Source organism: Electrophorus electricus, chromosome 2 (assembly GCF_013358815.1).
Source record: "Electrophorus electricus isolate fEleEle1 chromosome 2, fEleEle1.pri, whole genome shotgun sequence".
NCBI lineage: Eukaryota > Metazoa > Chordata > Actinopteri > Gymnotiformes > Gymnotidae > Electrophorus > Electrophorus electricus.
Genome location: NC_049536.1, coordinates 5,353,183 through 5,372,166, shown reverse-complemented (window position 1 = coordinate 5,372,166; position 18,984 = coordinate 5,353,183). Strand labels below are relative to the sequence as shown.

At 42.0% G+C, this 18,984-nt stretch overlaps 4 protein-coding genes across 4 annotated transcripts; 1 reads left to right on the top strand and 3 right to left on the bottom strand.

Moving 5' to 3' along the window:
- The first annotated feature begins 136 nt into the window (after window positions 1–136).
- On the top strand, window positions 137–6,608 carry ccdc33 (coiled-coil domain containing 33). The gene is made up of 11 exons (XM_027003198.2): window positions 137–178; window positions 541–725; window positions 836–902; window positions 3,352–3,535; window positions 4,519–4,607; window positions 4,936–5,067; window positions 5,243–5,330; window positions 5,621–5,745; window positions 5,979–6,068; window positions 6,168–6,284; window positions 6,461–6,608. Exons 1-11 carry the CDS (start codon window positions 137–139, stop codon window positions 6,542–6,544), a joined length of 1,203 nt encoding a protein of 400 aa, XP_026858999.2. The 3' UTR covers window positions 6,545–6,608.
- A 66-nt stretch (window positions 6,609–6,674) lies between these two features.
- LOC113573160 (cholesterol side-chain cleavage enzyme, mitochondrial) lies at window positions 6,675–10,393 on the bottom strand. The gene is made up of 9 exons (XM_027003263.2): window positions 10,098–10,393; window positions 9,331–9,486; window positions 9,025–9,224; window positions 8,542–8,745; window positions 8,223–8,383; window positions 7,976–8,142; window positions 7,485–7,563; window positions 7,203–7,394; window positions 6,675–6,987 (listed from the first exon to the last, which is right to left on the bottom strand). Exons 1-9 carry the CDS (start codon window positions 10,367–10,369, stop codon window positions 6,868–6,870), a joined length of 1,551 nt encoding a protein of 516 aa, XP_026859064.1. The 5' UTR covers window positions 10,370–10,393; the 3' UTR covers window positions 6,675–6,867.
- Window positions 10,394–12,236: 1,843 nt separating this feature from the next.
- Window positions 12,237–14,986, bottom strand: stoml1 (stomatin (EPB72)-like 1). Its single transcript, XM_027003167.2, has 6 exons — window positions 14,600–14,986; window positions 14,354–14,503; window positions 13,956–14,159; window positions 13,484–13,697; window positions 13,180–13,368; window positions 12,237–13,037 (listed from the first exon to the last, which is right to left on the bottom strand). Exons 1-6 carry the CDS (start codon window positions 14,861–14,863, stop codon window positions 12,841–12,843), a joined length of 1,218 nt encoding a protein of 405 aa, XP_026858968.1. The 5' UTR covers window positions 14,864–14,986; the 3' UTR covers window positions 12,237–12,840.
- An 893-nt stretch (window positions 14,987–15,879) lies between these two features.
- On the bottom strand, window positions 15,880–18,419 carry nr2e3 (nuclear receptor subfamily 2, group E, member 3). Its single transcript, XM_027003291.2, has 8 exons — window positions 18,329–18,419; window positions 17,973–18,123; window positions 17,679–17,782; window positions 17,279–17,557; window positions 16,829–17,010; window positions 16,385–16,625; window positions 16,183–16,288; window positions 15,880–16,012 (listed from the first exon to the last, which is right to left on the bottom strand). The coding sequence occupies exons 1-8, from the start codon at window positions 18,417–18,419 to the stop codon at window positions 15,880–15,882; spliced, it is 1,287 nt and encodes a 428-aa protein (XP_026859092.1).
- Between the last annotated feature and the right edge of the window lie 565 nt (window positions 18,420–18,984).

Here is an 18,984-nt window from a genome sequence, read left to right as displayed (position 1 = left end):
GCCAGTTGTCACTGCAGCTACTTGAGTTGCTATGCAAGGTTAGTGTTGTGGAAACAGCCCAGCTATAACCTGTAGACTGCACGTTTGAGCTTTCCCTCTAGTGAATTATATCCCCTTCTTGAGTTAAAATCCCTCGATGCAGAACTCGACGGAAGCACAGGTGCCAGCTGCTGGACAGGTATGTTGTCAGGAGAAGGTAGGAACTGTATGCAACTATTAGAAGAAACTGCTCTTAGCTGTTCTGAGATCAGATACAGGTTAAAGGTTGTTTGTTTGCAGAAAATGTGACGATTTACAATGAGATCGTGAGGAAAACCGTTGGCCCTGTATCATGAGTGAATATTGTCCTCTATAACTCACTGGCAGCAGATTTACAATTTATCCAAAATGAGAACTATGAATTACTGATTTTTTTTTTGAAATATGTTTTTATGAATCATTTCAATGAATGAACAGCATGCCTGTTTAGTGTGAGTGGTGTGGCTGAAGTAAAATGCTCCCTGTGTGTTGAGTTGCTATGTTCTCTGTGGTTCTGCGTAGTCCCAGAAGGATGGATACGATCTACCGGCCTACGACGCCCTTACCCAGATCCTCCCAGACTATCAGCATCTTCTTAGAATGCCCAAATCTCCTCAATATAGCAGAGAAGAACCAAGAGAACAAAATAAACCCCAGAGGTCCTCAGAGCTCAACCAAACGTTTGAAATCCGCACTCCACATGACAGGTGATCTATGTGTACGCGGATATTAGCAATGGTAAATTATATTATGAAGATTTGTTTTTATTCAGTGAAATCAGATTTTTTTTGTGTTCCTTTTTTCTGACACATTTCAGATTTACGCTGCCTAATGCTCGAGATGATGGCCCACATGTTGCAGCGATCACTGAACACCAAACCAAAGTGAGCTTATGGAGTATTTTGCGCTACATATACTCTTTTTAATGAATCTTTCTAAAGAGTCTTTTTAAAGAGCCTTTTTAAATGCTATCTGCAGAACCTAATCTCCCATTCAAGTCCAATACTTGCCTGAAACATCCAATCCTGCAATTAAAACCCAAAACACATGTAAAAAGGATTTGTGGTGTTGTGTCTGGGGTTATAAATAACAATGGAAAACTACACATTTATACAACCCTCCGGTGCAATCTGTAGGGAGGTTGACTCCCCCAAAAGAGAAATTTCTGCCCTCCCCACTGCCTCCTTTCCTCTGTCACCAGAGGAGTACAGCCAATGATCAGATGGGCATTTTATCACTCCCTTTGTGGCTGGGACAGATAAGGATATTGATGAAATTTACATCACTCTTATAGGCATGAGACTCATGCCGTTGGTGCATTTTATTTGTTTTGGTTCGTTATTGTGTTTTGGTTTTGAAGAACCAAGAGAACTGCCCACTGGAGACTTGTTTAAAGCACTGGAGGTGCAATAAGATGGAGGGGGAATATTGGCTTCCTTTCCTTCATCATCATGCAATCATCATAGTGGACCCAGAGAAAGAGGAGCGCTCCATATGTGTCTGTCCTGGAGCAACAGTACACGCTGTGCGGGTCCCTGTTGTTCTTTCCTCCGAATGCAGTCAGTGGGGGTTCATCTCTCTCTCTTTCTCTCTCTTTCTCTGTTCCTCCCTCTCCTTGCCTCCTGTTGTTCGTGCTTTCATTTGAACAAAAATGATTTTAGCTTTCCGCGGGCTTCTCATTAGATTCCTCCCTAGTCTCTGCTTCCTCCCCCACTGAGACCCCAGTCTCCGATCTCATCACCAGTCATGATTGTCAGATAGCATGTGCGCTCTTTCAATTAGGCGCTCAATTTCATCCACAGCACCCAGGGGAGATGCCGCCACACTGGCCCAGATTGGAACCTCCTAATCGGCTGTGTTTTCTCCTCCCATCCCTGGCCCCCCGTCCACAACCCTACTATGTGCATGGAGCCTGAATAGTGGGCAGGGGCAAGGGAAACTGCTGGATATCAACAACCTGTGAGCTGGTCCATGACATACAGCACGTACAGTAGCACAAAGGCCGTCCAGATTACAACACTTCCGCCAGTTGTGTTTAGTGTTGTGGCTATACTGCTATTGTTCAGCATGTTACTATGAAACACTAGTAACAAACATGTTTGAAAATGGGTTATATTGATTTAAACTTTGCAGAAGCTGTGTACTGAAAACGTTTTTAAATGTTTGTTTATTTTACCATTTTCATCCTGAATATGGAACTGTGTTTGCAACTGTGTTCAAAATTTCAAATACATATTTTTGTTTACACTTTTGTCATGTAATAGAAGTGAATTATAACAGGATTTATTCTGCTTTATTCTAGAAGTGCTTGTCTCGTGTTGAAACTTGGGACAAATACCTTATCTGCAAGGTTATTGCTACCCACACTGATAGACTGAAAAAATTGTCTGCTTTCCCTTTAAGGCCCTCTGGCTTCATGTTCCATCCAGCTTTGTTTAAAGGGGTGAATAGTGAGTGTGCCAGTGTATCATATTGAACCATGCTTGCAATGTAAATGAGATTTTACAGTGCAAGAGGCAAGTTGTACCTAAATCCCTGTTTATCCTCTTAATGTAAAAACAAAAACATCAGACAGGTCCCATTTTGTGTCAAAAACTATGGAGATTGATTATAAGAGCCACAAATAAAGGATTATAGTCAGAGCAGAGATTCCTCTGAATATCTAATGTTCTTTTTAACATTATTTAAGTACAACATCATAACTTCATGTACAACATAATCAATGTAAATTAAGCAGACTGAAGTCTGCTTTTATAAACATAGCATAAAGGAAGCATGAAGAAGCGATGCTAATGTTAACCCTGTTGTGGCACTGTGAAGCATGTTCTGCTCTTAAATGCTGTGTTGGTATATGAGATGTTGAGGTTATGAGGACACCTAGTGAAAAGACATGGCAACTACAATCACTTGACCATTCAGCCTTTTTCAAGAGTCTTTTCTGAAATATACAGTCCATCATATTACAATTTTGGTGGTCCATGCAGTTGGAAGCAGAATGTTTCAGTGTCTTAAACCTACTGGATAATTCAGCAGATGAAATATTGGATGTAAGAGCTTTATAGACTTTGTAGAGACAGAATATTTAGGTGTTTACACTAGCACACTATCAGATCCATCGACCTACTAACTGTTTTTCCTTTATGCGTAGATGGTGACTGGTTTTAATTATACACGAGACTTGGGTACAAAAGAAAGTCGGCATTGACCCACAGAGCTGTGCAGGTTCTGTTGTCCTTGTTCCTGTCCCATCTATGGACTCAGTAGACTTGAAAAAAAGAGATGTGACCTGAAAATCATATGAGCAAATTTGCATTTTATTTCTGTGTCTGTCAGGAGCTGGAAAACTACCGTAATGCCATGGGTAAGATGACGGAGGACATCCTTGCTCTGCGCTCTCAGGTGGCCAATTTGGAGGAGGAGAACAGCCGTCTGCGTGCTGGGGTCTCCCTGCACCGCAACCTGCTCGATGACACTGACATTGATGTCATGACCAAGACGGAGATCGCAGACAGAATTGGTAGAATGTCCTCCTTCGTAGTTCTTCTCCTGTCAAAACAACAAGTGGCTGTTTGCCTACCTAAGATTTAATATTTAGCATTCAATAAAAGGGATGTTTGAAGGGGTGTTATGAAGAAGAAGAAGAAGAAGAAGAAGAAGAAGAAGAAGAAGAAGAAGAAGAAGAAGAAGAAGAAGAAAATGAGGAATAACTTTCCTAAATAAATACAATGTTGACTTTTTTTTTTTTTAAGTAGGTTCACCTGCAAATAGAGATTTAAGAATGCTACACATATTCCAGGCCTCCAATGGTCATTTGTACCATCCCTACCAAACACCACCTATTGGATCCTGTGAGGTCTCCTCTTCAATAAAGAAGGAATCCTGATTTAACTAGCTACAGCCCGGTAAAAATATCCTTGCTTTAAAAATGTACCACTTCCTGAAATTTTTCCCAGTGGTAGGGAGAGGTTGTAAGTGTGGGTATCATATTTCAGTGGAAAGTTGAAGGTACTCTTTGCTAATCCCTTGGTGGATTGTGCCTTGGTTTGATAAGACTCCTCATTTAGCACTGAGCGTCTGATAAGCAGTCAGGGCCTTATCTCCTGAAGGACAGTGTGCGACACACACACACAGACACTCACAAGGCTTTTCCATAAAGGAAGCCTCACAGACTTTTCAAGGCCATCAAAGGAGTTAATTCAGTCACAATGGAAAAAATGGTCGGTGTCTTATCAATACTACTGAAGCCTTTAAGTCTTGGATAGCAACGTGTAGTGCAATTCAGTGTTCTTTACCAACGTTTGAGATTCTTCTGAAAAGTTTGTGACTCAACTATTAAACTTTCTTGAACACTCGTTTTTAAAGGTGTTTAAAAATAGTGCCCTAAATGAGACATTTGTGGGCTGCAGAAATTCCTCAATTTCATCGTTTCTCAAAGATGGATGACATGCTTTTCGCCGGAGCTGTTTTTGTCAGCATGCCTTCAGGTATGCCTTTTTTCAGTTTCTCTAAAGTTCATGCTGGCCGCTGAGAGCAGGAAGGTGATGGAGCAGACGGATAAGATCCAGCAGCTTCAGAACGAGCTCATCAGGGTGAGTTATAGCATGTACACAGGCCTCTCTCTCTCTCTGTGCCATCGGCATAACAGCGCTTTAGCGGAATTGCAGCAGGCCATGGCCATTTGCATGGTCAGGCAGTTTGCAATTGTAAACTGATCTCCCACTGACTGCCTGCCACAGCTTCATTAAATCTGCAGAAATTAAGAAAATGCTGTATTGAATAATAAATCAGTGCTGTCTGCCTGGTCCCACTGAACAAGGTCATCCGGTTTGGTGTGCTTCAAAAGCTCTTCCTCCAGTATATCTCTACCTCCATTAACTGCAATTACCAGAAATGCTCTCTGTCATTGATTCACCATAGAAAAATGACAGTGAGAAGGAGCTGGTAGAGTTGCAGCGGGCACACCAGCAGCAGCAGGCTGAGCTGCAGCACTACCAGGGGCATGCCAGGAAGCTGGCACGCCTGGAGGGTACCATATGCCAGCAGGAGAAGGTACCAGACAGCACGGTGCTGAAGCAGCCTCCACCAGCGGCATACCTGCTGTTATTTTTCTCTGTTTGCTGCACTGTATTTGTTGCTTTGTAATAGTCTTAGGTGTTTGAGTGGAGAGGCTGTGTGTCCTTTGTGCCTCACTAATATGTATTATTTCTCTCCATTGCTTTCTGAGGTTATTGAAAGGATGGAGAAGGTGCTGGAGACAAAGCTCAGGGAGAGAAATAAAGAAATCTCACAGAGGAAGAAGATAAAACAAAAAGGTGTGTCCACCACAGAGTGTTCACATAGCAGACCAAATGTCTCTGGTCTCTGATTAAACCACCATGGTAATAGATGCACTTACATTTTAAATGAGTACAAACATGGAGTTGCATTTAAACATGGCAGTTTAATGGAGCATTGATTGATTTCAAAATTGATCTAGGGCTACAGTGTGACTTTCTCAGAGAGAATGGAGATGTAGGAACCATGCTGGTTCACCCTGTCTTTTATACACAAAGTAATACATTCAGAAAGTGTCGTGTGTGTGTGTGTGTGTGTGTGTGTGCAGATATAGAGGACAACATGAGGAAAGAGATTGAGTCTGTGCTGGCAGCAGAGAACTCTCGTCTCAGAAAGGAGCTGGAGAGACTCCGCTGTCAGCCATCACCCGTTCCCACCCAGCAGCCTGCTCAGGTGGACCCAGTTAGACACATACTCAATACTTCCACCATTTCAAACACTCAAACACACATTCATAGTCATCCATAGTTAACGGTCCGCCTGCGTCCTTCCCCCACAGCAAAATGGCCCGTAAATAAGTTCTCATATAACATTTCTCATAAAAATTCTCAAAAATAATAACTGAAGCAACTTCTTCTGTATGCTGTAGTAGAAAGTTGTCATGCTGAATGCGGTGTTCTGCTTAGATTCAGCAGCCCTTGGTAGACAGGGAGAGGATGAACCTTTTGGCGCAGCTTGAGAGAACAGAGGCCTGTATCCACACACTGAACAAACAGGTGCGTTTATCAAAGAGTCGATGGCTTTAATGGGACTCCACAATGTGTCTTTTAGCTCATTTGTGCAATTGAGAACTGAGTGAGTGATGTGTGCTTTAGTTAGAGGAGAACGCCAGGCAATGGGGCCGAGAAAAACAGGGGATGTTGATCAGACTTAGTGAATATGGCCATGGATTCACCCGCACCTCATCAGAGATCCTGCATGACTTGCCTCAGGTCAGCATGCAGTCTTGATCATACACACATTAGCACAATAATGGTCATGCTTGTTTCAAAATACCAGAATTGATCTGTTGTTGATAACTGCTTACAGTAATATGCTAGTTTTATTCCATGTCAAAAAGAACACAGCTAGACTAATGTTCTTTTTACTTTCCATTTTTAATTTTTAGAAAAGTGTGTCAGACTCCATTGTGGGGCATGTAAGACACAGGCACCTGAAACCCCTGAAGAGACTCAATACTACATCACAGTAACTTAAAATTATTTTATGATATAAAAAATATAAAAATAAGACAGGTAAAAAGCAAGAAAGGATGATATTCATACAAGCTTGTGTATTCACAGAATGAAATACACAAATTTTCACATCTTCAGTGACTCTTATACATCTTTATTCTTGAGTTATTTGCGGTGAATTATAGACTTTATAGTAATTTAATAAAATATTAAATGTCTTTAATAAATCAAAAGTTCTGATACTAATACCTTGTAGAATGATACCATGTGTTTTTGATCTTGCTAAAAAGCAAAACAGCAGCAGTCTCTAGACCACTTAATTTTATTCTGTATACTGCTATCAGCTGCTATGTAGAGGCTTTATAGTCAACAGAATAGGTTTCTTGGGGAGCAGAATCAGCTCAAATGTGCTTCTGACCTCCACCTGTCTCTGTTTCTGAATCCTGAAGTTCTCCAGCATCTGTGCATACAAGAGCAAGCCGTTAGAGAAGATCACACCTGTTTACCCCAGCAGTCATTCTCACCAGGCATGCCTGCTCAGGCTTAAATGTAACGTTTCCATTCAAACATGCAGCAAGACTCACACCACAGTTCAAACTAAACTGATCCTATCACCTGTATGCGTGTACTACAGCTTAGGTAAGGCAGTCAGTGATGAGATGTAATAGAACTGACGTGGATGAGGAAGAGCTGCATCTCAGTCTCGGCAATCCTGCGGCCGAGGCACTGGCGCGGCCCGAAGCCAAAGCCCAGGCTCCTGAAGTAGTGGCTCTCTGTGGGGAGCCAGCGTGAGGGCAAGTACTGCTCAGGATGGGGGAAAATACGGTGGTCCCTGCCCATAGCGTACAGGCCCAGCTGCACCAGCGTCTGAGTGATACATGCAAAGATGCTGGCTTGTGCATACTGGTAAAGAGGAACAGTTAAAATTTTCTAGTTATGATTCAGTTTTCAACTCACCCCAGATGGAATGTGGTAATTTTGGATCACAATGTCTTCAGCGATATATCTCTGTAAACTCACTGCAACAGGATGTAGCCTTTATGGAAAAATTAGATTTATAGTTAGCAAATGTAGCATAGTCCCTTTCTAATTCCCTATTTAGAGGACATTTCCCAGGACTGAAATAATATTGTTTCTTGTTTAATTACACTGTCCACTGTTAATTTCTATTGAGATCTGTGATTGAATTAAACTAAAATCTGGAAATAATGTCTTTTATGCAAGCAAACAGAAATTGGTGTGATGAATGACAAGTTGCAAATTCCAGGCTAGCTGTTACAAAAAATGAAGTAAAAAACAGACATAAAACCCCATGGGCACTGTAAACAGGCTGGTCCAGTCCTGTGTCTCTCCTTCTTGGTGCAATTCAGATGGGATTTGCAAAGCCTAATCAATTCCACTGTTTTCACAAATACAAAAACATAAGCTCCAGTTTTTTGCAGACACACCTGAGTGTCTCCTTCAGTGCTCCTTTGAGCAGTGGCACCATCTTAAGCATCTGCAGCCTGTCTCCCTGCGAGGCAGTACGAGCAGCCGTGACCTCTGCCCTTAGCTCCTCCTGGAGGTCAGGGTGCCGCGCCAGCTCATAGAGAGTCCACAGCAGTGTGATAGATGTCTGAAGCATGAATTTAATGACAACATGTCTTATGTGTCTCATCTATTATAAGGATGGCAAAGTGGGTTTCTTTCTCTTACCGTGTCCACCCCTCCAGCCATCAGCTCAGTCACGCTGGCCTTGATTTCTTCAATAGACAGCCGGTCAAGCATCAGAAGGCTGGCCAGCACTCCAGGGTACTTTCCCTGGGCTCCAGATTCCTTCCTCAGCTGCCTGTAAATGTTCTGGATACATCGGTCCGCTACATACCAAATGCAACAGAAATGCAAAGCAAATGAATGCGCTAGGTATAACAGTCACAAATATCACACCTTTAGCTATTCTCTTCCACAGTAATATTTAATGTGATATTTTTCTGTTATGCCTTGTTATATTTTGTCCCCTTGGAATCACTCTTACCCTGGTTGAAGATGCCATCCCAGGCCTTCACATGGTCGTTCCAGACTTTGGCCCCAACCCGACGCAGCAGGCTAGGGGGGATGTACAGCATGGGACAGGTGCTCTTGAACATGAGAGTGATGCAGTCAATGAAGTGCTGAACCTCCGGGTCAATGTAGTCCAGCAGAAGGCCCAGCCGCTCCCCATACAGAACTGTACTCACAGCTAAGGTCCATGAGCGGTCCAGCAGGAACAATCACATAGCAAATCGGCACTTTTACATTGGAAAACACTTCATGTTCTTAGACCATGTGGTTTTATCATGCACTGTATTGGTTTTGCTATTCTCATATAGATTTTATTCCAATTATTAAGGGGTCAATGAGTTGAATCACATGTATTAGACCAGGAAACCCAAACAATTATACAACGCAGAGATGTACTGTAAGTAGGATTCAAAACCATTGACCCAAGGTACCACTTGCATAGTGTGTCAAACCTTACATTCCAGTGCATACTTGAAGAGTTCGTGCGACAAATCTGTGGTCCATTGGTTCTGTCCACTTCTTTCAATCTTTTTATGAACTCGAGTTACAAAGTCCTGCCCCACCTCATCCAGCAACGGCACAAAGTTTCCCTGCACCTTTGGTGAGATCACCTCCCGGTTCAGAATGACTCTGTTGGATCGCCAGTCCTCTCCATCTCTGAGGATAGAAACAGGTGAAATAAACTTTCTAATTATACATATTTAAGTACAACATGATCAGAGGAATAGTGACCATAACACAGTGTCCACAGAAGGAGGCATACTTGAGAAGAACACCATATTTACGGTTCCTGTAGTCCCTATAGGAAGTCCAAGCCTCCACTCGAAGTCTCTTGGGATAGTGACCCTCTGCTTTGAATAAGATGGCTGCATCCTCAGGTTTGATGATGTTCACACTCTCATAGTATCCAATTTTCTCCCTGTGGGAGGTGCAAATGCACTACATTTAAGAAACAAATTTAATACACAAGACATAGCCTGACTAATTCAACTCCACATTTGATATTTATATTAAAAACATAAAACAAGAAAATAATCAGGTTGGTTGGGAGACAAAGTCATAGGTATATGATCATCAATTAAAAAACAGGTGGAGGTCTATGGGATTGTTTCTTGCATGAATAAAGGTTACTGATTGCAACTGTGTTTGGAGAATAATTTCTCAAATCATATGACTGGGAAATGACTTTGTAAGAGTGTTATGGCTTATACATTTATTTGGAAAAGGATATATGTATTAGGAAAAATGTTGATTAAATTCAATCTGTTCAGCTTTGTTGGAACCCCTCAATTATGAAGTAAATAGTAATAACTTTGATTAGGAACTAGTTTAATATTAACATTTCATGTATATTAACACTTAACAAATCTTAATATAAATTATTACTGCGAGATGCAGGTTTGAAGCAGATACAGTTAAGCATTTTGTGTCTACCTTTGCCCCATCATGGTCTATACAATGTTTAGATTAAAATCTCAATCTTATCTATTAGTAAAAGAGTTTTAGTGAACAATAAAGACAGTGGTTTACCTATAAATTGGCCCAAATGTGTTGAAGTTATGCACCATTATGCGATGAATGTTCCTGAAGCCATCCAGTTTCCAGAAGGTGTAAAGGTTGCTGAGGCTGTTCTTCCACAGGCCAGGGATCTCACTGAAGGGCCTGACAGTGGAACTGCTCTGGGGGAAGAGCGTGTCTCTCGCAGCAGAAACAATCCCACTGTGGCAGGCTCTCGTCTGGCCTGGACTGTCCTGCATGGTGTACACCAGCCTGCCGGGCCACCTTCTCCATTTCACCGCCATCACGCACTCTCGAGCACACTCCTACGTTCTATTCCTCACACTCCACTTTCTACTCTCTGTCACTCTCAGGGGCAGACATCTCTCCTGGTCAGGGTCTTTGGTTATATACACGCACCCCCTCTCGCTTCTTAGATTCAAGGTTTAGTTGCTAGCTTATGCAAACTCACCACCTATTTTAATCTTCATTATAAACACCTAACTTGCTCTGGCACTTACTGGCCATGATATATGGTGCACCCATACTATAGGTGCATTTATTACACTTACATTTACTTGCATAATTCAATGTAATTTTAATACATTTATTACAATTACACTGGTCAACACTGATTTTGCTTCCTGCAAAAAAACAAAAAAAAACAAAACAAAACAAAAATGTCCTATTTATTACATGTGTTTGCACCCTGAATCCAAATGTATTCTCAGAATTTCTCCATCACCCATAGTTTGTTTTGTTCTAGTATATTCATGTCATAATGTATATTATAGAAAAGGTTTACCAAGGAAAGTCTATCCTATCTATGTTGACAAACTATTGTTGGACATGGAAGTGGGATGCTCCTGAGGACAAATATAAACAAATATCACACACTGTACATTTGAGAAGTATGTTTACACATACTTTAAGTGTAATAACAGCCGTATTTATGAATACATAATATATACTTAATGTAAAACTTAACTGCCCTGTCGATTAAAAACCATGTGTGATGGAAAAGTTCTAAACCCAGATTTGAATTCTGCATAAAAAGCATAAAACAGCACAAAAGGTCTAGATCTGTTTAGCTTGTGAAACATAAAAAGTGTTACAGCTCATAGCCCATGTTGCATCCTACAGTTTGTCAGCCACCTTCTACCCAGGTCACCAACACTGGTTATGAGTTGGTCGCCAGACCATTCTTAATAAAGTAGTGTTACAGATCTAATAGTGGCACAGTAGGTGTTGCTCTAGTAACAAGTAGTTTTACATGTGTCAATGTCTTAACTAGATTAAGGCTCATCTGCTACTGAACATTAAACCAGCAGTGGTCCTGTGGTTAAAACCTGAGCATTGATGAAGAGTTAGAAGATTGCAATCACAGGTTGTGTATGGTAACAGATGTTATAATCTCGAACTCATTGCTATTCAACATTGGCTCTTGAATCCAAAACCAGCCCAGGTTTATGTAATCACTTAAGAATTATTTTAACAGCTTGGCTCATCACCTGACTTCTAGGTAAAGGCAGGGGGGGGAGATTTGTAGGAACCATTCCTTGAAGAACAAAGTTAAAGTAACAGGGCTTTAACCACATGCCTGCAAAGTTTTTCTAATAAATAAACATTTCTAATGACTGTATAAGCTATAAACTGAAGAACCACTGGAAAAAAATTATGATTGTCATCAGGCAGCAGTACCAGAACCTGTAGGACATGTTGGCAATGTTTGGCACAACACAACCACTGGCACCTTTAAGCAGCCAACAGAAAGTACACAGCAAAATATCAACTTCTCTGCCCCTAGACTCCCAAGGGCCTCCTTTATATAAAAATATATATACATCACAAATGTTACTTTTTCTAAGAACGGTTTGATTTTGGCACAGCTGAATGTCAGCACAGCGGCCTTGTGGGAGTTTCTTTTATAAAGAAGGCCACAGAAGTGAGGGTCAGCGCTAGCAGCACAGAGGCCCTCATCCTTGTGCAAATGTGCAATAGGAGATACATCAAAGCACGCAAGGACATCAGCAGATTACAGGGCTAGAGTGGCAGAAATCCAAATCTCCAACCGTAAAAGGTTCAAAGATTTATAATAGGAAGAATGTATGCTATGGACCCATGACTGATCTGTGAGTTACAAACTGGTATACAAAAAAAACCCTTCAAACATAATCTTCAAGGATTAGTTTAATCACAATATTATTACTTAAACAAACAGTGACTATTATTATATTGTGGCATCCAGCATTAGCCACAAAGAGAGAGGCAAACTAAATTAGTTTAAAACTAGTGTTTGATTTTGTTTGTAAAAGCATGGTTTGAGTGTACAGATTTAATTAGGATGGTCCATCTTCTTCGTGTCTGCACTGTATTTTAGGTAACCTCCCTCTATTTTGCCTGTTAATGAAGTGGGGTTTATGAGCTAAATCTTATCCTACAAGTGCTTCCACAGGGACACTACAATATGAAGTTGACGTGGCAATGGAAGTTTTTGATTTTTCATATTTATATAGCAGAACCCATGTTCTAGGCATCAGTCTCTTTGTTCTGATGTCTTTCCTGACTAACCATAAATAATCCACAAAATACATTTTGATTTTTTTTTCCCCCCCCCCATCATGTCTTTTTAATTTAGTCTTTATACAATTTAGGTAAAGAATTTTCATAATATAGGTGATATAAACAGCTGCAATATATTAAGTGTATGTTTTGAAAATAGCTACATGAAGGCGTGAAATGAAAATCTTCACTAAGGGGCAGGTGTAAACAGGCCTCACAAAGGCCTGAGGAGAGAAGCGAGGCTGTGGAGCTTCATGGCTGTGGCCAGGTCTCCCTGCACTCTCAGTCGGCCACTGGCGTAGGCAGCGAATGGCTGCAGACTACCCTGGAACATAGCCAACAAGTCCTCCTCACTCATACTCAGAGAGACATCAGGCTCTGTCACCTCTCCTGCACCACATGTCCCGCTATCTAGGAATGGAGAGGAAGAGAGGAAGAGTGATATAGAAAGACCAAAGGAGCAAAAAAAGAGAGAAAAGGATTGTGTTGCATTGTGTTTAATGTCTATTTATAACTGGGTAGTATTTCACAAAAGTCCTGTTTCAGTACTTACTTTTAGTCAGATCCACGTAGTAGCTGTCCCTTTTTCCAGTACTGGTGCTGATGTAGAACTGGAAGCATGCTCCCACTTTCTTAACCAAGCTCTCCGACAGTACCAGTCTCACCGCTGCCAGGAGGTCCTCCACACTGCTCTCGACTGCTGGGGCCTGCATGCTGAGCTCGTTGGTGAATCTCACTGTATCTGCACAAGACATGCATGCAGGCTCCATTAGTGGTGCTGCTATGATGAACAATGTGCTATATGAAGGAAGGAATGAATGACAGGGTGATACACTGCATGAGTGAGCAAGACACACCTTTAGCAGGCTGGGGGACTGCTTGGGTTTTCTCCAGGAAGTGCATAGCAAGTTGCTGTAGTGGCCCTGTAAGGCCCTCCAGGCCAGGGACAGAGGGAGGCATGATGAGGGGCCCTGAGTGTAGTTGCTCTGGAGCATGGAGCACACTTTCCAGGGTCAGCTCCACCCGGTCCACCTCCAGCCCCCACAGCTTTGTCAGCTCATTTATGTCTATCTGCAAGACACATACAGGACATATTAAAAGACAACATTTCTCATCATTTAATGAACCCCAATCCTGCAGTCATAAAATTCAATCACTGAATCTATCACTCAGTGAATCAGATATATCTGTGTTCAATAGTAGAAAGACCAAATCTGGGCCTCAGAACCTAGGCCAAAAGCAGCTGTATAATGTGTTCCATTTTCTATTTGCAGTAAAACAAAGTGCCACTGAATTAGCGTATTAAATGCATTTCATTTAGCAGCTCACTCCAAGGTGCTCGCCAAGTCTCACTCTCCCTGTCTGTATTTCTCTCACAGTCCTTTTGGACAGACTCTGGGTCACGGCATTCTGTGCCGTGAGCCGAGTGGACGCATTCAGGTCCTGCACAGCCACCACCGACATCACCGGATTCCAGATACGGAACTGGATATCTGCTCCGACAGACACCAGTCCACCATCTTTAGTAGTCACCTAGCGAAACAGACAGGAAAACCTCCATTGGAATGCTGTTTCAAGTAGTAATAATAATAATTATTATTATAACAATAACAACAACAACAACCACCTGGGCTAACAATAGGATGCTTATAGAATGTTTTTAAAACCAATAGAGGGAGGGGAAGCAGGTTACAGCAGCACGCACGGGCAAAAATGTTTGTGGGTACCTTGCATGGTGGGATATTGAAAGCCCTCGTCCTTAAGTCCACTCTTTGCCACTGATCGATTAATGGGAGCACCAGGACTACTCCTGGCCCTTTAGGAGGTCGGATGCGACCCAATCGGAATACAACGACTCTCTCATAGTTGGGCACTGTCTAAAAACATGTCGCACAATGAATACTGCACATAAAATAATATTGTTATTTTAATGTTTTACTATTTAGTAATACTGTTTATCCAGTAGGACTTACTTTCAATACAAACCATGCGGATATGGGAAATGTAATAAGTGTGCAAAGAAAAACCAAAAAAATGACAATTAAGTTGCATATCCACGAAAGTAGTCCTTGGGTTTTGTCGGCAAAATCGTTGTCTTTTATTCTAGGGACGTAGTCAAAGGAGTGTCCACTGTTAAACTGACCCAAGGTGGGAGAAGATGAGTACAGACCCGGAGCATTGCCAAGGTCCTTCTGTGGAATAATATGATAGTCGAACCCAGAAGACCCCCCGAACATTTTCACTAATACGGAACGAATATATCGTTTTGTTCTTGTCAAAAGATTAGCTATATTAGCTTTCTATTCCATTTCTACCGATAATATTACTTCCGTGTTTTGAAAAGCGTATTCGATGCTCACAAGCACAATCCAACAGCGCCCTCTACGGTACAGGAAGTGAACTGCGGATACAATGAAAGGATACTCATGCCGCCACCAACAATATTGACTGAAAACCCATGGCAATATCAAGGGAATATTCCACTGAACAATAAAACTAATTGGAAATACAGCTATTCCTGTAAACGATTGCCACTTTCCTGTAATATGAAATGTATTCTAGATGTCTAGATGGTTGTTATTAGTTGTGTGGTGTTGATGAAGTAAATTATAGTCTATGATCATAGTATAACATAGTCAAACAATCATGAAGCTTTGTAAGTTATATTTATGTATAAAATACAAAGAGAGGAGGTGACCATGGAATAATATATACCTAGAGGTAAATTAATTGTGCTACTTTCACATCATGCAAAGTACTATTTTCAGGTGTCCAAAAGAAGAGAATATTTATTTGCATTTGTACAAATGAATAGAGGCATCTACATTTAGCAGAAATACCCTCTTTGAAAAAGAGGATGGAAAAAAAAAACAGGAAGTGTTCTACAGTATGAAGCTTTTACTGTTATTGTTTTATATTCTAACAAGCTGTGTTCTTTTTATTCTGAAAAGCTATTAATAGGTATATAAAGTTTATCTATATAAACAAATAAACATAATAGAATGCACTCTACCTAGGAAATTTAATACAATAAAGATATATATCAAACAGTATTAAAAGTACAAAATCTAACACAAATGTTTAAAAATATCATGATGCAAGAAGAATAAACAAGAACTTTTCTCTCCTTCAGTATTTAATTGAACTGACAGGCATTGCAGCTTTTCATTAACACAGCAGTATGGGGAAAACAGTTAAAGGTTTTTATGCTTCAGTGTGGACGCTTCACTCTTCCTATGTCTAACAGGGTATTTCAGTTCTTGAACATGTCACAGAGCAGCTTCTCCATGGGCGTGTTCCCGATGGTTCTGTGAAAAAACAGCAGTTCAATCCTTTCTGAGCTCACAAAATGTAAGGAGGGAAGAAGCAATAATAGCCTTCCAAACCTAAGGAGAAAAAAGAGTTTGATTAGGCTTCATTCTGTGTGCGTGTGTGTGTGTGTGTGTGTGTGTGTGTGTGTGTGTGTGTGTGTGTGTGTGTGTGTATGTGTGTGTGTGTGTGTGTGAGTGTGTGTGAGTGTGTGTGTGAGTGAGTGTGTGAGTATATGTGTGTTCACCTTGCTGTCTGGTTGGAGTAAAGGGTGTGGATGTGCTGAGCAAGCATTACTTGAGACTGATCCTGCAGATTCTCTACCTGTTCTGGATCTTTGAGGCCACGTGTCTCTGTTTGAGAGAAGGAACTCATATCACTCACAAAATTCCTCACAACCACTGAAAATTATCTTGTTTATTCCTTTTAGTGGAATAAAGTGAACTCACCTGGCTTGAAAAGAACAATGGCTTTTAAGCAGGCAAACTCAGTAGGGTCTACCTGCAGAGCCCTGAAGCGGCTGAAAACCTCCTGTAGGAGCCGCAGGTCAGAGGCAGAGGGGCTGCTCTTTGCCTGAGAGGGGGGAGACAGATCAGGCAGAGAGAGCAGGGGGCAGCTTTCCAGAGGCAGAGACCATTGGATTGCACAAAGGAGGAAAAGCTCACTCCATGCTTCCTCTAGTAGAATCACCTACACAAACAGACACACAGATGTGATAACAGTCAAACAGGTACCTACATTTCATGGGCTTTTCTCAGGTTTCAAAATAGCTGTACTGAACCCTAAAGTTAGTTGACCACCGCAGCATATGCAGAACACTTGAGCAACAGTCGTCACAATCATATGGCTCGCCCTACAGCTCTGCATGAGAAGAGCGGGTGAATGACTCATACCTGGTCACGAAAGGGCAGGTGGGAAAACACTGGAAGGTTTTTTGCCCATTTCACAGACATGAAGAGTAGACGGGCTGAGGTCTCATAGACGCTCTCTGGGCCAGAGTAGGGGTAGACAGACGTGCTACACTCAGGAGAGCTCCTTTCTGGCTCATTACTTGTTACATCGATATTTTCATCCACTGCCAAATGATACACAGAAAAAGAGAACATTAATCATACAGTGCTGTGAATTATAGGTGAGATGTATTCTTGACATTGGGAATCACGAGATTATTCACTGAGTTCCTGAGTAGAGTGAGTGGCGAGCTCGGTCTTTACTGACAATGCTGAAAGTATGAGCTTCGCAGCACAAACAGCATGTACAAAACATCCCCATCCAAAACAGCTGTGTGCACTTGTCTTCATTACTGGACTGGTTAGACCAGCCTGCTGCTCTCGCTCTCTTACCATCCTCTGGCTCCAGCTTGGCACAGGTCTCTGCTGTCATCAAACTGGCCATGAAGCGGTGGCCATTCTTGGAGCTGCCATCATGCTGGCAGGGCACAGTGGAGCCAATGCTGGAAGTCATGGAGGAGGCCAGGCGAGGCCTGCCCATGGCAGAGCAGGTGGACGGGGAGGAAGATGGAGGCTCCCGGGTGGTGGCCAGGTGCTCCTGCTCCGTCTCCATGCCCAGAGAGTCGAGCCTGACCTGCGCAGTGCTCCGGGGCTGTCGCTCGTTCTGCACGGCTGCACGGGGAAGATATGAGTCAGGAAATGTGAGGGATCAAGTGGAGAGAAGGGGAGCTAGATGGAGACATGCTGAGAGGGGAAATGCAGGAGAGAGAATGGAGGAGCCTGTAAGACTCACCATCTTTGTTCATGCCAGCCTGAAGACACTTCTTTAGACGACAGGCTTGGCACTGGTTACGATGGGCTTTATCTACTGGACACATGCCTGTACCGGCTTGGCACCTGCAAAAGATTTGTATTGATTAAAGGCATCATGTTCTACAAGGATACACAGTTACAATACTAATATTATTGTTATTTTCTTTCACAGATTTGGAATCTAATATGAATGACTCTATATATGTAGGAAAAATCAAAAAGCTATTAAAACCCCTAGAAGTGGACTCCCATCACTTTCTGTAATGTTCCTCACCTGTAGATTAGTCTCCTTCTCACACTACGCTTGAAGAAGCCACTACACCCATTGCAGGCATAAATCCCATAGTGTTTTCCACTGCTAGTGTCTGCACACACCTTACACAGCAAGCCTGGGTTTACATTCTTACCAGGAGCTGGACTTTTACCTGCACACAGTAAAACAACTTCATGTGCAGTCAACAAAATGATTTACAAAACCCATGTTAACTAACACAGGACTTCCTTTTTACTCCTAGAGCCCTTGTGCACTCGTCTGTCAGGTGCACAAGAGAAAGTAAGGCTTGATAAGCAAGGCCAACCTGCGGCTGGTCCAGAGCTCTTGAAGATGAAGTGAGCAGTTTTTGAACTCACCTTGGTGGCCCTCTTCCGTGGAGTTACTCCTGCAGGAGTCTGTTGGGGATGTTGATGGCACCATGGAGATCTTCAAGATGGGATCCTCCATTAAGTTTACTGAAAGAAGTGAACTCTGGTGCCACGTCACAACGGATTCCCAAGTATGTCCTTGGAAATGTCTGGACTGAGTGAAGTCTTGAAAGCCTGATGTCCAGTGGATTCACCTTCCCCCACAAAGTCAGGTACCTGTGGGTTTTTTTTTTTTTTCAGTTAAAGTTTCAGCTAAACAATTTCAGATGTTCTGTTTGTTTCTCCTCCAAAATCTGCTGTGTCCTGGGTACAAATAAAGGTCTGGTTTCTTTACTGTGTGTCTTATTCTCTACAACCTGTTGATCACTGAAGCTTGTCATCCCCTCATCCAGTGTCTCATGATGCTGAAGTGTTTGTGAGTCCCTGTCCAGTCTGGCCTCCCTAGAGGAAGACAAGAGGATTAGCAACAAGCGCTGTGTAAGCAAATGCTTGTGTCATCCTCTTAATCTTTACTGTCCATCTAGGGGTGGATCAATCAGTCACCCTTTTCTGTATAAGCCTCATCCACAAGTGGAGAATAAGAGAATAAAGATGAGACTTTGGCTGTGGCTTAGTCGCACTGTTCCCATTGTTCTGTACAAGTG

Bases quoted from the DNA above. Each gene is read 5' to 3' on its own strand.
- LOC113573160 (XM_027003263.2), bottom strand. From the start codon at position 10,369: ATGGCGGTGAAATGGAGAAGGTGGCCCGGCAGGCTGGTGTACACCATG. The intron at 8,746-9,024 runs GTAAGGTTTGAC...CATGGACCTTAG, and splicing joins CTTCAAGTATGCACTGGAAT to CTGTGAGTACAGTTCTGTAT. The intron at 8,143-8,222 runs GTAAGAGAAAGA...TTCATGCTTCAG, and splicing joins TGGCTGGAGGGGTGGACACG to ACATCTATCACACTGCTGTG.
- nr2e3 (XM_027003291.2), bottom strand. From the start codon at position 18,419: ATGGAGGATCCCATCTTGAAGATCTCCATGGTGCCATCAACATCCCCA. The intron at 17,783-17,972 runs GTGAGGAACATT...AATCTTTTGCAG, and splicing joins AGAAGGAGACTAATCTACAG to GTGCCAAGCCGGTACAGGCA. The intron at 16,289-16,384 runs GTGAGTTCACTT...TCTCTCAAACAG, and splicing joins CATTGTTCTTTTCAAGCCAG to AGACACGTGGCCTCAAAGAT.
- stoml1 (XM_027003167.2), bottom strand. From the start codon at position 14,863: ATGTTCGGGGGGTCTTCTGGGTTCGACTATCATATTATTCCACAGAAG. The intron at 14,504-14,599 runs GTAAGTCCTACT...ACATGTTTTTAG, and splicing joins CCGCATGGTTTGTATTGAAA to ACAGTGCCCAACTATGAGAG. The intron at 13,698-13,955 runs GTGAGCTGCTAA...TGTGTCTTGCAG, and splicing joins GACTTGGCGAGCACCTTGGA to ATAGACATAAATGAGCTGAC.
- ccdc33 (XM_027003198.2), top strand. From the start codon at position 137: ATGCAGAACTCGACGGAAGCACAGGTGCCAGCTGCTGGACAG. The intron at 3,536-4,518 runs GTAGAATGTCCT...GCCTTTTTTCAG, and splicing joins GGAGATCGCAGACAGAATTG to TTTCTCTAAAGTTCATGCTG. The intron at 4,608-4,935 runs GTGAGTTATAGC...GATTCACCATAG, and splicing joins TTCAGAACGAGCTCATCAGG to AAAAATGACAGTGAGAAGGA.